At 44.4% G+C, this 16,579-nt stretch overlaps 2 protein-coding genes across 2 annotated transcripts; one reads left to right on the top strand and one right to left on the bottom strand.

The window, feature by feature from the left end:
• Window positions 1-347: 347 nt before the first annotated feature.
• Window positions 348-4,436, bottom strand: rps28 (ribosomal protein S28). Its single transcript, XM_079570188.1, has 4 exons — window positions 4,350-4,436; window positions 4,041-4,088; window positions 619-741; window positions 348-459 (listed from the first exon to the last, which is right to left on the bottom strand). The coding sequence occupies exons 1-3, from the start codon at window positions 4,386-4,388 to the stop codon at window positions 619-621; spliced, it is 210 nt and encodes a 69-aa protein (XP_079426314.1). The 5' UTR covers window positions 4,389-4,436; the 3' UTR covers window positions 348-459.
• Window positions 4,437-6,616: 2,180 nt separating this feature from the next.
• On the top strand, window positions 6,617-13,818 carry LOC306972814 (potassium voltage-gated channel subfamily V member 2; the record flags this gene model as incomplete). The annotated part of the gene is made up of 4 exons (XM_079569520.1): window positions 6,617-7,131; window positions 8,810-9,443; window positions 11,579-11,704; window positions 13,498-13,818. 4 exons carry the CDS (start codon window positions 6,617-6,619, stop codon window positions 13,816-13,818), a joined length of 1,596 nt encoding a protein of 531 aa, XP_079425646.1.
• Between the last annotated feature and the right edge of the window lie 2,761 nt (window positions 13,819-16,579).

Here is a 16,579-nt window from a genome sequence, read left to right as displayed (position 1 = left end):
TCAAAATAATCGTTAGCTGCAGCCCTCTCACACCTGCAGGTGGAAGGTTGTGTAAACTTTATGGGCCAAATAATGATTCATTCAAATACTTGATACCAGTAACTGAGGCAAAAAACCTATGCACAATTCACCGTGTGACCATATTTTTCCGTACTTGACATAGTTTAATGCCCTGTGTAAACCCGGTGTAATTTCTTCAGAACAAACTCCAAATATGTGTATTTTCCAAGTTTTTTTGTTTAAAAAAATAAATAATCAAACTGTCAAAAATTCACTGCCAAGTTATTGCCACACAGTCACCTAAGCTGCTCTTCTGTAAACGTTACCCACAATGACCAGCATGAGCATTTTTGTTTAAACAACCAAATTTATTTGCAAACATGAACAAATGACGCGAGGGCCACAGCAACCGAAGACGACTGCTCCATGGCGCTGGTCTGGCACCTCCGCCCCAGGAATCTACAACACAAACAGGGAAACAAAACACTTTAGAATGATGATTAGTTGTGAGAAGATCTGTCACCACTCCATTAGCTGACATTTAGCATTTATGTTTGCCTCATTGAGTGGCCCACGGGTGGTGACCCTGGTGAAAGAGTGGTGCGGAGCATGAGTTACCTATCGCAGCCTCCTGGCCTCTCTTTCAGACTCCAGCAGGGTGAGCACGTCCCCCTCTCTCACCGGGCCCTTCACGTTCCTGATGATGGTGCGGTTACTGTCGTCCATGAACTCCACACGCACCTGGGACAAGAATGACACTTTTAAAATACTTGGAAACCGAAATTAGAACACATTACTTTTCTGGCCACTTTTACAAGCAAGTCCTTTTCAACCAACAGATCTACCCAATTTTATATGAAAGTTTATTTTAGTGTTGTCACGATACTAAACTCAGCTATTACACCAACTTCAGTCATTTGCACCAAAAAAAAAATCACTGAATGCTTAGATGAACAAAGCCTGTGCCAACACGTCACATCTTCATCAAGCTCAACACCTAGAGTCACGTGAAGAGGCATTCATGAAATACAAATGAGTGATATGGTCCCAAACGTATTTCTACTGACACTACAGAGTATAAATAAATAGACACTACTAAGGCAACGTATAACGTATACAGTGACTGACTACTAAATGCTACTATGGCACAATAACAAGTGCCATGCCCGACTGCTGCTTTGATACTTTCAAGCGGTTCACGTTTTCTCTTAGTGCCATTCTTTGTAACAATCCCGAGTTGGCATGAAGCACAGGGTGTATCACATGTGGAGCACTTGACAGGGGTGTGGGTCCCACACTTCTCACACCACAGCCTGCCGTCTGTTTTGTTGCTGCCGAGGTACACTGGGTGATGTGCGTTGTGGCCGCCTTGTCTTGATGTGCTCGCTTTTCCTGCTTTGTCCTGAGGTGTGGCCCTTTCCTTCTTTGGTGTTCCTTTTGGGAGCCCGCCTCTGCCAGCGTCTCCCTGAACCCCTTCTGTCTCATCAGCACCTCGCCCTTAATCTGGCACAGGGATTGGTGCACAATGAAGGCGATGGCGAGGTCCCCAAAATGGTGGAATAAGGTCTTGAACCACTTTTGGGTTTTGTGGAGACGTCGTAGGTGCCAATCAGTGCGTCTGACAAAACAACTCCACCCGTGTGTCCTACGATCAATGAAAAATGCACACGTAACATAATGGCACTTAGAACTCCTGCCTACCTTGAACATACTCTGGGCCTGACCAAAATTCCCATTTTATTTTCCAGACCTTTGAGTATTTGTTTAAAAAGCTAATCAGCCATGTAGTAACTCAAGGATATACTTTTTGAATATTAACTGAACAGCATACCGTTTTAACTTCATTTCAAATTGAGCATTTTAGTCATTTAAAATAGGCTCGCTATGGTCAGTTACCACAGAGCTTCTACACAAGAGTAACATGATGTTTAAGACTCTTTGAATTACCCCCTTGAACTTGACTTTAGGGGAAGAAATGGTTGATAAATGAATCGGCAGTGCCCTAATGGATTCAGATGAGAAAATTTGCCGTTTATTTATTATTAAATAATAATTCAATATTGAATTTTGGGGAACACTTGTATGTCACATTTCATGCAACACAAGCAGCATTGTAAGTACTTGTAGTCTCTCACAGCAGGCGGGATGGGGATTTCTTTGATGGTCCATTTCCCCCGTCCTTGGTGTGGATGATGGTGCAGACACACGTCTCTGGTGTCCTGCCACTTCAAACACAGTAAGGAGTCCTCATGGATCCACCTGATGCTGCCACGGGGAGATTTGGCATCCAGGTCATTGTTGGTTGTGTTGGGTAGCTCTGCTTGAAGCGCCCTCACTTTACCACAAGCCCAGATCTGCTGCTTTAGCAGATCCTGAAAGACCCTGGGAATTGTGTGGGAATTGTCCACATAAAGCTTGAACTCTTTGCCCAAAACTTTGGTGTTCAAAAGTCATTACAGCGTCGTAGGCCAAGCTCTTCCCGGTGCTCTCCATGGACTTTCCCTCATATACAAAAAAGTCTGAAGTGTAACCGTGGGCCGAGTCTGTCAGGACGAACAGCTTGTAGCCCCACTTGACGGGCTTGTTCTTGACGTATTGCTTAAACATGATGCGATGCCTTTGTAGCCACCATCCGCTCGTCATTGAGATGTGCGGGATGGGTTGGTAATTCCTGCGACAGGCGTCTCTGATGTCCGTGTACAAAGGCTGGATTTAACCCAGACGGTCAAATTTAGCAGTGCCTCCATTTGCTTCATTGTCAACGGTGCAGTTCTGCCTCCGTGCTCAGGTAGTTGCCAAAGCGATTGTTCAGAAGTGACACCGAGGAAAAAGATTTCAATGGATTTAGGATTTAGTTTGTTCTTCATCCTATAGTAACGTTTGTGTGACGTTAAAGGAACAGGCCAGTTTTTCCACACTGAGATATGTTCCTACCCGAGCCTAGACAAGTTGATGCGTACCCATCTTGTCTTTGTGCGTGCGCTCAGTCACGCAGAACGACCAAAGATGTTGCTAGCATTTGGCCTCTCCCAGCATATTCCTATAGCTCCAAACGGGGGTGAAGTTGGAAGCGACCAAGCTCTTCCACGAGCACAAAGACAAGACAGGTACGGATCAACTCGTCTAAGCTCAGGTAAGAACATATCTCAGTGTGGAAAAACGGTGGCCTGTTCCTTTAACATACCAGACACCTATTTAGTGTGTTGTTTATACTTCATGTAACTAACCATCAATGTGTTAAATTAGCATTGCTGTCTAAAATGAAGAAGCCTATTAGAGAGTAAAAATTGACAATCTTTGGCATTAACCAAATAAAAAAGCATCTTGGAAACAAAAACCCGTCAAAATAGGAACGAAAAAGATGACAAAAAACAAACAAAAGCAAAAGGCCAGACAAAAACAGAAGAAAAACACGAAACAAAAACGAACCTGAAAATGCAACAAAACAAAATTAAAAAGCGTCAAAAACATGTCAAATATGTGACAACTCTGCAACAACGTAAAAAAAAAAAGTTTCGTAGGTCTTAGCTTTCAAATGAGGTGTTACTCTGGGCTAGAGGCTGTAAGCTCCAAATGAGAAGTTTAGATTTGGGTAAAACTGAACTGGAGAAAATGTGCTCAGGTAAGAGGTTAATGCACCTTGCTTTTTATTTTTTATTTTTTTAAATCTTTTTTTGTACAGGTTTGCCCCTTGAGACTCAGTGTCTCAATTACAAGAGACCGGTTTCAAACATTTCAATTAAAAACACCACTAACAGTTTAAATACAATAGTTTTGCAAATACATCCTAACATGGCTAACAATGTCTAGTTAAGTTCGATTTCTTAGTCTCCAGTTTGAAATTTTAGTATCGTGACAACATTGCGCTTACATGTGTGTTATTGAAAATGACACACATTTTCACAGTGGAATTACTTTGTTTATGATAGATAAATAAATGTGTAACATGTGTTCTGTTAGGTTTCCTGTGTGAGGGGCCGCCAGGAATCAATGTTGGTCAAAAGCGTCGCGTTAGCTCCGAGTACCACGGGGGGCCTTACCTGAGTACACTGTCCCTGGGAACCGGTTCTGCCCAGAACTCTGGTCACCTAGAACAAAAAGAGGGACCACGTTTAGGATCTACAAGACATCAAAATCAGCGAACAGGGAAACGCGTGGCTGTCGCTTCTCTTCACAGCTTCTCTCGGCCTCCATGACGCCCGCCCGCACGAGACGCAGTATTTCGCTTTGAAATCGACAATAACATGGATTTGGGAGTTTTTTTTCATCGATAAAGATACAAACAGCATTACTACAGAGATATACCCCAAAACAATAAGTGAATCAGTAGTAATAGTCAGTTTTCTTACTCTGGCGAGCTTGATCGGCTGCACGCGGCTGGCGTCCATGTTGAAGCGTAGATCGGAAAGGAAGTCACGTGGTCCTGAACCGGAAGATAACGAGAGGCGCTTCAGAGTAAAAGGACACGCGCGCTTTGGTTCCGCTTTCACTCTTACTTTGGAAAATCACGGTTGAAAAGCTGCATTTTATATTTCAGAGGTAAGTAAAGGAAAGTTATGAAAAACATAAGGCGCTATTACTCATCAAAATGCATCTAAATCTTAGATGCATTTACCGTGACTATTTGGTGTTCCCCACGCACCAAAACTAAATTTGTTCCATTATTAGAAAAAAATAAAAAAGAACCGGTAATAAAGCGTCCATATTAATCTAATGTCTCATAGTGTCAACCTGTTTTTTTTTTTTTTTTCATTCGTAATTCATGAGTAATCTTGCATATTCACTGTTTTTTTCCCCTACTGCCGCCAGGTTTGAACATCCAGAATACTTCATCAGTTTTTGTTTTGTCATTTGGTTCTGTAGTAGTTGTAGTTGTAAAAAAAAGTATGTTGTCATTATTATTATTATTATTATTATTATTATTATTATTATTATTATTATTATTATTATTGGTACTCGTCTTTAAGATACAGAAGATTAAAGTCCCTAAAGACCCTATCACATTTTTTTTTTTTACATCTCGTGATTGGAAGGTCGTGGGTTCGAATCCCAGCTCCTGCAAATGCACAAAGTCGTGTCCTTGGGCAAGACACTTCCCTACCTGCCTCCAGCGTCTGCGGTACATTGGTGTATGAATGAGAGTGTGAAGGGTTGACTGGTTCCTTACTGTAAAGCGCTTTGGGCCTGATAAAGGTAGAAAAGTACTTTATAAGTTGAGTCCATTTGCCATTTCGAAAGTAGCTTAATAATACTGACACTGTCCTCTTAGAAGGATCCACTTTATTGGCCTATCCCTGCACATTCCATCTGGCCTCTGCGATTGGCTCATTTGTGTTTTACTGAATTTTATTGACATGCTAAGAAAAAGTAATTCTCTTTGTAGGACTGCTCGATTATGGACTGAATAGTGATCACAACTGATTCTGAGTTGCAAAGATAGAAGCCCAGACTTCTTTCACTTCTTTCAGCACATCTCAAGGCCAAGCAAGTCAGCCCAGCATGTCTACTGAAGGTCTTCCAACTTCAACCTCGTTTTTTGGTAGGTTCCTCTTGATGCATGTCCTCACACTGGCCCTTTTTTTCCCCTGAAACTGTAGCTACTTTAGGAAGTTGGTAAGTAACAAACAAAAGCAATAAATCCCCTTGTACAGTGGTTCTCAAACTGTTCCACATCCTCAGGCACTCAGAGCCATCTGCAATAATTTGACTTAAAGGAACAGGCCACCGTTTTTCCATACTGAGATATGTTCTTACCTGAGCTTAGACAAGTTGATACGTACCTGTCTGGTCTTTGTGCGTGCCCGTGGAAGAGCCTGGTCGCTTCTAACTTCACCCCTGTTTGGAGCTATAGGAATATGCCGGGAGAGGCCAAATGCTAACAACATCTTTTGTCGTTTCACGTGACTGAGCGCACTCACAAAGACCAGACAGGTACGCATCAACTCGTTCAAGGTCAGGTAAAAACATATCTCAGTATGTAAAAACGGTGGCCTGTTCCTTTAAGCCTGGATTTGATCTCGATCTAGGCCTGGTGGTACTTGGAATTAAGGCCGCCTGTGATAAGCTGGAGAAGCGCTTGGCTAGCACTTTGTCAAGTCACCTGAATCCATGATTAGAGTAATTTCGAAAACTACATCATCAAACCACATTGCAAAATTGACATCCTTTAAAACCTTGTAAAATACTAGTAGAGCTTCTCTTTCAGACATTCAGCATTATCGTTTATTCCTCAGGTGCCTTTCATTCCTCAGGCTGTGTTCAGACCATATGCTTGTCCTTTACTCAGCTTAGCGCTAGCCTCGTTAGCAACAGCGCTCTGTCATCTCACCACTCTCTCTTCGCTCAAAGCCGTAAATCACAGCGCTAATCCCCGAGAACAGTATTTTTAACTTGTGTTCGGCCAGAAAGAAAAGCAATAGGATTAGGGAATCAGTGAGGAGGCTCCAGCTCTTGATCTTCTTGCACGCCGGCAGACGAGCGCTACGCGGCTGTGCAACTTCACACTTTACTTTAGCTCAGAAATTTGTCGTTTCTTCACAATGACTTTGATATTCCGGAGTACTTTGGAACTGTTTTTCTAGATTTGATTTTGGAGGAAGCCCTAGAAAACTTCAAAATGGCGGCCGCTATGAAGCCCAAGTTGAAGGTTCTGAAAAAGCGGCGCTCCAGTCTTTTTGCGTCCATAAAACGGGAATTTAGCTTCACGTCGAGCACCGAGGACCAGACGCCGGATTTCCCGTTCTCACAAGAGAGTTCCGTCAAACCGTGGACCTCTATGGACAATTTGGACCAGGTGGAAAACGAGAAGAAGCCCCCAAAAAGGATCTCCAACATTGTGAATTTGAACGTTGGCGGGAAAGTGTTTCACATTCCCAAGCATTTGGTTTTGAAGTACCCCAAGAGCCGGATCGGAGTGTTGGCCATGTGCCAGGACCCGGTGAAGAGGTTGACGCTCTGTGACGACTACACTGTCCAGAACGACGAGTTTTTCTTCGACCGGGACCCTATGTTCTTCCACTATATTTTCCACTTTTACTGCAGCAGCGTCCTGTGGGTGATGGATAGTCTCTGTCCCATCAACTTCGAGGAGGAGATGTCCTTCTGGGGACTGAGACTCAAGGACACGCCAAGGTGGGATAAAGCAACACAGCTAACTACTACTGCTAATAAGTATAGAGTATCCTTTTCTTTCTTTATGTATTGGAAGGATTGCGTGACTGATCATTTGCCCACCAATTTAAGTTTAAAGTGCATATGACAGACACATTTTGACAATTTTAACAAACATTTATCAACATTTAACCAATAATTTTCCCTGGCTTGACATTTTTTGTAATATTTATTGTTTCACTTCCTATTGGAAGTGGAACAGGAAGTGGCATACTTAGAGGTAAACATTTTATCTGTTGCCATGTTGACCATGTTCCACCAATACGAAATGAGTGAGTCAAAATAGGTTGCGTTTGAAATTGAGGTGGTGAGCAGGTAAGAGTTCTATGATAGCAATCATCATCAATCGTCATTACTGGGACAATCCAAATGAAACAACGACTGTCACAATGTTCAGCGCATATTGACTGTGGTCCAATTATTTTCTCATCAAAGTGTTTAAAAACATTTGCATGATGTTGGTCAGCAGAAAAAGTTTTCAGTCAAGAGATTAATGAGGCAGGTTTGTGAATCCAACCACTTTCAAATAATGATCAATATCAAGATTTGTTCATTTTCATTTTGGAGATTTCTTTCCAAAAATATCTCTGCCAGTATTAGTCCCTGCCAATTTTATAATTATGTCATCCATCCATTTCCTTCCACTGCGTGGTGGCAGCTGTTGGAGCTGCCCAAATCACACTGCACCAGCCCCTGTTTCTCCTCCTGTAGGTGGTGGGTCCACAGAAGGACGGCCTCATGGTTCTAACCGGGCCTGTTGGTCTCTCATAAGGGGCTTCTGAACCGCTCTTTGTCTGACCCGTCACCTAGGACCTGTTTGTCATGGGAGACCCTACCAGGGGCACGAAGCCCCCGACAACAGAGCCCCCAGATCATTCGGGCGCTCAAACCCCTCCACCACGTTTTTACGAAAAAAATACAGATTCTGTTTGTTCCCCCTCTGGCAGCTTCGAACTAGTCTGGCATCCAGAATGAGAGCCTTCTGTATGTTTTATATATGGGGGATGTCAGTCTGGGCAGGGAGCTGGCTGTTGCTGCTTCTGCCAAACTCAAACGGATCCGTGCAATCAGAATCGTTTATTTGCGGTCACATGTTGTTCACGAGCAGCATCATGCTTGGGATGCGGAAGTTCCTTCGATAAATATCTACGGGCGGCGCCCGGGAGAGCCGAGTTTATTTTTTATATGTAGAGAATGACCAAAAACACATCGGCAGTAGGTGAGTTTTGTGATTCATTATTCTGTTTGAATATTAACACAAAACCGCTAATAACACCACTGACTGCACTCCGCTGATTGGTTTACTCCACTTCCTGTTTGCTTACATATGTTACGTTGTAGAAGTTGATGCAGAGTCTTACCAGACTCACACCCTGGTACAGCGGTGAGTCTGGATTTTTCCAGGCTAGCTTTGAACGGGAGCATTTGTGTTCCCAGAAATGTTGTCTGTATCTAGACAAAGAAACTTCCCCCAACAACAGCCCCCTCTTCCCAAACCTATACACATCCATCCACATCCAAGCCTGAATTGGCCGGATGGAGGAGAACAATACATTGCTATATTTCTTTGTCTTGCCGCACTATGCCATATACGTCTGTCCTGTCACTTACCTTCACTCCGAATGTCCCCATGTCCCAGGTGCTGCCGCATCCTGTTCGAGGAGAAGGTGGACGACATCCGCGAGAAGCTGAAGGTCAACCAGGAGCTGGTGAACGAGATCAAGCCTCACCAGGACGAGGAGTGCTACGACACCATGTTCATGGGGAACATCCGCAAGGTGTTGTGGGACCTCATGGAGAACCCATACTCCTCGCTGGCGGCCAAGGCCTTCGCTGTCTTCTCCAGTCTTTTCGTGCTCATATCTATTGTTGCCATGACGATGAACACCGTCAAAGATCTCCGTGACTACCAGCTTGGTGGCAGAACCTACATGGAGTGGATAGAGATATCGTCCATCCTCTTCTTCACCGTGGAGTACTTTTTACGCTTGATGACCACGTCCAACATCAAGCAGTTCGTCAAGAGCGCCCTGAACTTTGTGGACTTGGTTGCGGTGATGCCGTATTTTTTGCAGATTATATTTGAGGTGTTTTTTGTCGACTCGGAGGACTTAGGTGCGCAGGAAGATTTGAAAACCATGGCCAGAGTCAGTAAAGTCAGCAAAGTGCTCAAGGTGGTGAAGCTGATGAGAATTTTCAGGATTCTGAAGCTGGCAAGGCACTCCACGGGAATGAGGGCGTTTGGGTTCACCATCCGCCAGTGCTCCGAACAGGTATGAGACATCTTTCTTCTTCATCACATTTCAATAAAAGTAGAAAGTACATGCTTGGTCCCATTTGAACGCGTTATGCACACTCCAGAACAGTAGGTGGCGATGCGCAGATGGTCTGTCAATGCCACATGACAAAGAATGAGGTTTGTCCCTGTCAAGTGACACATCGAAAGAATCAAACCTCTTTTGCTAAGAAACCAGAGCGCTAGCTACTCCACCACCGTGCCATGCCCTCAGCAAAAGGGCTGTCAGAATAGTTTCATCAGCTTATAAAACATTTGACATTGTGTTTTAGAATAGTTTGATGACAGAAATGCTGAAATGTGATGAAATATTCATGGCAAACCTCAGATGCCTTTGTAAAAGTTGAAATTCATATTTTATTAGAGGTGATTAAACGTACCTCTTTGAATGTTGGCTGGAGATCGTTTCTTCCTGTTACCTCACCTCCTGGAACCATCACTGACCTCATTAACAGCCACGCCCTCTTTTACATAATGAGCCCAGTGTCAGACAGGGACTCTCTTACAGAAGCGAGAGACCTGTTTGAGTCGGTCTTGCAATTTGACGACATGAGGGAGAAGAAGCTTCTGGAGATATAAGCAAAGTGTCCTGAGCCCGACTATCCCAGTTCAATGAAAACCGGACGAATGAGACCGACCCTACATGAACACTTGACAAACTACAATCAGAACTATGCTTTGTTGCAAGGCCAATCTTGGACAAAAAGTTTGTAAATATACTTATATTTGAAAATCAGAAATCAGGAGAGAAGTCTGAAATATGAACCGTAAACAGGAGGGCTGAGTATCTCTAATAATGTTTTTGTTTTGGTACCAGTACTTTAACTGTACTTGGGTGCACGGTACCTCGTACTGTTTTACCTTAGGTACCTTAGTTAACCCCTTAACTCCCACCTGAACCGAGCACATTTTCTCCAGTTTGGCTTTACCCCAGTCCAAAAGCTTCTGGGAAAAAGCTGTGAAAATAGCAACAAAACTGAGACAAAAGCAATGATGGAAATGTGACAAAAAGTGACGAAAAATTGATGAAAAAGTGGCAAAAATGTCACAAAAATGTCTCAAGAAATTGACAAAAATGTGACAAAAAATGACAAAAATGTGACAAAAAAATAACAAAAATATGACAAAAATGTGACAAAAAATGACAAAAATGTGACAAAAAAATAACAAAAATATGACAAAAATGTGACAAAAATGTGACAAAAATGTGGCAAAAAATGACCAAAATGTAACAAAAAAAATGATGGAAACAAAATCTGATGACGTGAGGAAAAAGATCCTCTCGGTTCAGGCGGGAGTCAAGAGGTATATATTTTCTATTAACTAAGGTGCAATCATCATTATGCAGATACTGGTTTTGCGCAAAGACTATTTCTTTGAGCAAACACACCAGTAGTGGGACAACAAAGTCTTTCTTTGGATTCATCTGGCATGAAAATACAATTATTAGTGTCCTTGGTACCAGTTGTATTTTTTTTAAACTTTTTCAGTGTCATACTAGCACGTTTTAATGGTATAGGTAAGTTTGCAAGTTTCAATGTTTAAAAGTAACGCAATTAATATTAAACACTTTTTTTTTTTTCTCAAGTCGCTCCTTTGCTGATCTCAGACACTAATCAGAATCCCTGCTGCCATCACTTTGACCAATGATATGAGCTTTCCTATAAACCGGCCTGTCAGGTCCAATCAGGAAGGGAGGGGGAGGGGCTTGATCGCTTTCTTTTGAAATTACTGTCTCTCTCTCTCCTCATTTTGCAAATTAGGAGCTGGTTTCAGAGCCAATTAGAGGCTTGTTTTGCAATCTTGCAGACTATCACGTTAAGTATACACAAAGTCAAAACTCAGTATAATAATATAACAATATATATAATAATAATGGTTCATATGTAGACTCCATGTTGACAGGGTATGTTGTTGTTTGCAGAGATCATTAGATGAACTAAACAACAGCAAGCTTTGTGATTTTCTTATTACAAGCGTTAAATTATAATTGCATTTGTCCTATAGAAACAGGTGGCACGTGTCATACAAGGACGGCTTTGAGCTTGACCATATATGGGCAATGACAAAGATGTCTGTTATAAAGTATATTTTCCTGTGTTGTCGGTCCAGGTGTGCTGCCTGTTCCTCTTCATTGCCATGGGGATCTTCACCTTCTCTGCGCTGATGCACTCGGTGGAGACTGACCAGCCCGGGACGCCCTTCAGCAGCATCCCCGGGACCTGGTGGTGGGCCGCGGTGAGCGTACACTCCAGCAACAGTGACACCCTGACGGGGGATCACATGCCTCTGTAATATGTTCAAACAAATGTGCTAACAAAACACACACACCTTCAGGTAAACGTGGACTGTAGCCCTGCCCCAAAGAGAGATGCTTTATTATGAACTGTGAACCTGGAGACCTTAAACAGAGGAAAGGCAGGATACAGGGAAGATGTCATTTATTAATGTCACGGCAAAAACATGATGGATCGTTTCTGATTCATACTTTGTCTTCATACGCTCTGCTGGAACGATCGTGAGTCTGTTTTTGCCTCCGCTCGGCGTGAGTCGTCTTGAGGTGAGGTTCGGCAGGCGGCGTGGCAGAGCTGTGTCAGGGTTAGGGTTAGGGTTAGGGTTAGGGTTAGTAGGGCTAGGGTTAGGGTTAGGGTTAGGGTTAGGGTTAGTGTTAGGGTTAGTAGGGTTAGGGTTAGGGTTAGCTCAAACACTCTCAAAGCTACACCAAAATATTCAAATAGCTTTTCCTTTCCAAAATAATAGTATAGAATAGTATTCACGTCCAACTTGTTTTCCACTTTGAAATAGTTACAATCAAGGCCGTGACAGGACTGCCCCTGAAAGTGAAACGTTTGAAACTAAAACCTAACAAGAAACAGTTCATGTCAACACTGAGAGACAGCGAGCTTCCTCTGACGATCCTTCCACGTCCAGCTCCCGCGGCGCCCTGTGTCAGCACAAGTGTCTTTGAGCACATTTATTTGCAGCTGTGAACTCTGTGTCTAATCCCCGCCTAATGCTGTGTAATTCCAGGACTCATTCCGCCACAGAGCCAGATTGCTCCAAACACGGAGTGTGACCCGTCGCCAGAACCCTGAACGTTCACACGCTCACGACAATCTGACTCTGCGGCGCGGAGAAGGAATTACGGCAAAAGCCCAGAAGTCCTGATTATGATCTCGATCTAAAATGAAATAAAAACAGTCTAAATTTGACATAAGGACAGTCCCGACAAACAAAGATAGTAATGAGCGTTTGTAAACTTTTAGTGAAATCATGACATCAAATTCCTGAAGGCCTGATGCTAAGCACACACCAGGAGCACATGGCTACTTAATATGGGTCAACATAAGGATAAGCTCCTGTCAAAGCTGTTGGACTCTTAATGGAAGCATACAAAGAATTGTCCGTAATAATTAGGTTTTAGCAGGTGCAGAGTATAAGCAATACCAACTCATAATACTTTTTTTTCACCGGATATGCATCCAACTCCAAAATTGCAGAAACCTTAACCAGATATGTATGATTTAGAACGGGGGCAGGCAAAGTCAGACCCAGGGGCAAAAACATGCCCTCCATTATAGAACCTCTGACCCTCAAGATGATGTTGAGGTGTATTATTATACAAATCAAAGATCAAATGCCTGTTAAAGTACTGTAGAAACTTGTTTTCCCCATTTTGGCCATGCTGTACAGCACTGGCATTTGTAGAAAGTGATGCTTTACTTCGGCCACATTTGGAGGGACCAGCCCTGGGTCTTTTGACGATGAAGAAGATTGTCCCTCCACCAAGCAAACCTGCCTGGCCTCGATTCAGAATCTGGCTACATGCTCATTATTATCGAAAATAATATTTCAACATATTTGGACATTCATTCATGATTTTTAACCAGGTTTTGACATTTCACAAATGTGGTCGATGGGATGACAACAGTCTAAAACCTTTTATTATTTCTATGATGTTTTCTGGCTAAGTGTTCTCAAAGCAAAGCTCTCTAATGTCTAGGTAAATAACATGTATGTATCTTTGGCAGGTGAGCATCTCCACTGTGGGCTACGGCGACGTGGTGCCCGTCTCCTACCTGGGCCGCTGCGTGGCCTTCGGGTGCATCTCGTTCGGCATCATCCTGAACGGCATGCCCATCTCCATCCTCTTCAACAAGTTCTCCGACTACTACTCCAAGCTGAAGGAGCAGGAGTACACCTACTCCAACACGGAGCGCACCTTCCAGCTGAAGAAGCGCATGAAGAGGCGCTTCCAGAGCTGCATGGAGCCGGCATCGCTGGAGGAGTCCGACGACGACGTGCACTACAGGCCCACGGTCCGGCACACGGTCACGGCCGCTAAGGACTGAGGGCACGGGCCGGCACACGGTCACGGCCGCTAAGGACTGAGGGCACGGGCCGGCACACGGTCACGGCCGCTAAGGACTGAGGGCACGGGCCGGCACACGGTCACGGCCGCTAAGGACTGAGGGCACGGGCCGGCACACGGTCACGGCCGCTAAGGACTGAGGGCACGGGCCGGCACACGGTCACGGCCACTAAGGACTGAGGGCACGGGCCGGCGCACGGTCACGGCCGCTAAGGACTGAGGGCACGGTCCGGCACACGGTCACGGCCGCTAAGGACTGAGGGCACGGGCCGGCACACGGTCACGGCCGCTAAGGACTGAGGGCACGGGCCGGACACATGAGCGGCCGCTAAGGACTGAGGGCACGGGCCGGCGCACGGTCACGGCCGCTAAGGACTGAGGGCACGGGCCGGACACATGAGCGGCCGCTAAGGACTGAGGGCACGGGCCGGCACACGGTCACGGCCGCTAAGGACTGAGGGCACGGGCCGGACACAGGAGCGGCCGCTAAGGACTGAGGGCCGGACACAGGAGCGGCCAGCGTCAGACAATACCTGTGATATCAAGGCCTGGGTCATTCAACTTCTGGTTCATTTTCTACCTCAACGGCTCAGGCTTGATTTAGCCATTCCTTACAGAGCTGCACGATACGAGAACAATGGTGATATTTGTCCTGAATGTTGTGGTAACAAAAAACCTCCATCAGGACGAGTCAGAGCGGATCTGTCTTGTATTTTGCGATTATACACGTCCATCTACCGCGCACGGGACAAACAAAGTACAGGTTCAGTCTGCTCATGCGCGTGTGGACTCGCGGGCAGAGCGGACAGTGCGCTGAAGATGAACAATTACAGCAGGACATTGGTGGAAGGAAGAGGTCAGTCTAACTAATGATCACTAACCCGGTTACCTGTTAAATGTAGCTCCTCCTGTGCGTCAGTGTCTGGCACAGACCTGTGTTTAAATCTAAATCTGTGTCTCCACTCCTGCTCCTGAAATCAACGTTTAAGGTCGAAACACTGTGTATTTATTCATTATTACAATCACAATTTAAATGCCTTGAATGTTCGGAAGTTTAATCAGTGTACATAATCTTTTAAACATTTATTAGCCTCCTTCAAATATATAACAGCCTATTTTCATTACTTAGAAATCAAATTTGTATTAGTTACAAACAATGCAATACAATGGAACTAAATATGCATATTATCGTGCTATTAGCATGCTACGTGTGAACACTCCTATCAAACCAATACTAAAAATAGACCAAGAGTGAAACGCACACAGACTGAACTACCCCGCCGGCATCAGGCTGCAGGGGGCGCTGTGACTGTGCTTTTGGAATAAGTGCGATTACGAAAACATGATCTCTTCTGTCATTTATGTGTGCGCTGTTTATTTGTTTGTTTTGGAAATAAAGAATTTATAAATGGTTAAAAAAAAAAAGTTGTGTCTGCGTATGGCTCAGTGAAAGGAGCATTTATTACATCAAAATACATCAAAATAGCTAAAAGAGTGTAATGAAAGACTGTGGGATTATTGTTGACTTAATTAATTGTATTAAAGGGGGGGGTATTATGCAAAATCGACTTTTTCAAGCTTTACATCATGTTATTACGTCATTCCCTCATTAAAAACATGCGTGAAGTGTTGCCTTGGCACATTCACGTATTTTTGAGTAATCTGTAAAAACTCTGATGGCGGCCATTTTAGGGATAGGTTTGCCTGAGTCCTCCTAGGAACGCCCCCACCTCCTGGAGACGCCTCCGAGCTTTCGTCACCAGCCGAGTAACCAACCACTGCCCCTCAGCAGAACCCCCTCCCCACTGATGCCACAGACAGCGTGTGGAGGGGGCGTGTCGGAAAGGCTCAGAGGTTCTTAAAGAGACGGAGGCCTATTTCAAGACATTCACTACAGCCATTTTGAGAGAGACATTTTATACAAGGCAGTTATTCTAATTTACTGCATTTACAGACCAACAGAAGGTTTGCTCATCATTGTAGTGTGATATAGACTGGTGCTATGGGACTGAAAAAAGCATAATACCCCCTCTTTAACTATAAATGTATTGTGGTAAAGTTAGTGTGTGTGTGCGTGTTTTGTATTTCGGAGCTCTTTGGATCTCTTTCATAGGGGAATTGGTGGTTCTCTGCATTTGACCCATCCTGAACCGAGCAGTGAGCAGCCAGCGTGGGGCCGGTGCTCAAGGGCCCCAGATGTGGAGCCAGGCTAATGGTCAGGGGCCACTTTAAACTCGTGATTCACAACCTGTTGTACATCCCAGAGGAACCCCACGCAGACACAGGGAGAACATGCGAGCTCCACAGAAAGGCCAAGTCCAGGTGGGGAATCGAACCCGGGACCTTCTAGCTGTGAAGCACGAGCGCTGACTGACCTAACTTCTACTTCAGACCAAGACTGTCCAAGTGTGTGACTGGCCATCCCAGGAACACTCATGTTCTTGGCTCCGAGCTCCTGATTAAACCCCGGAGTTCCACGTACCACGGTCCTAATTCTTCATGTGGCTGTTATCTGGGATTACTGGTGTATTTTTATCTCAACATTAAACGCATCACTTAGAGCTAGTTACAAGGCCATAGGTGCTGTGGCAGTGTCCAGGGTCTGCCAGGTTAATCCTGTTGTATAACGCTCTTAGAGGATCAGGGGAACAGATGCCACTTCCGCAGTCTGTCAGTAACAGTTAAAGATCAGGCACTCGTCTATTGCACACACACACACACACACACACACACACACACAC

This window comes from Gobius niger (assembly GCF_951799975.1).
Source record: "Gobius niger genome assembly, chromosome: 13".
Lineage (NCBI taxonomy): Eukaryota > Metazoa > Chordata > Actinopteri > Gobiiformes > Gobiidae > Gobius > Gobius niger.
This window is presented reverse-complemented; position numbering and strand designations above follow the sequence as displayed.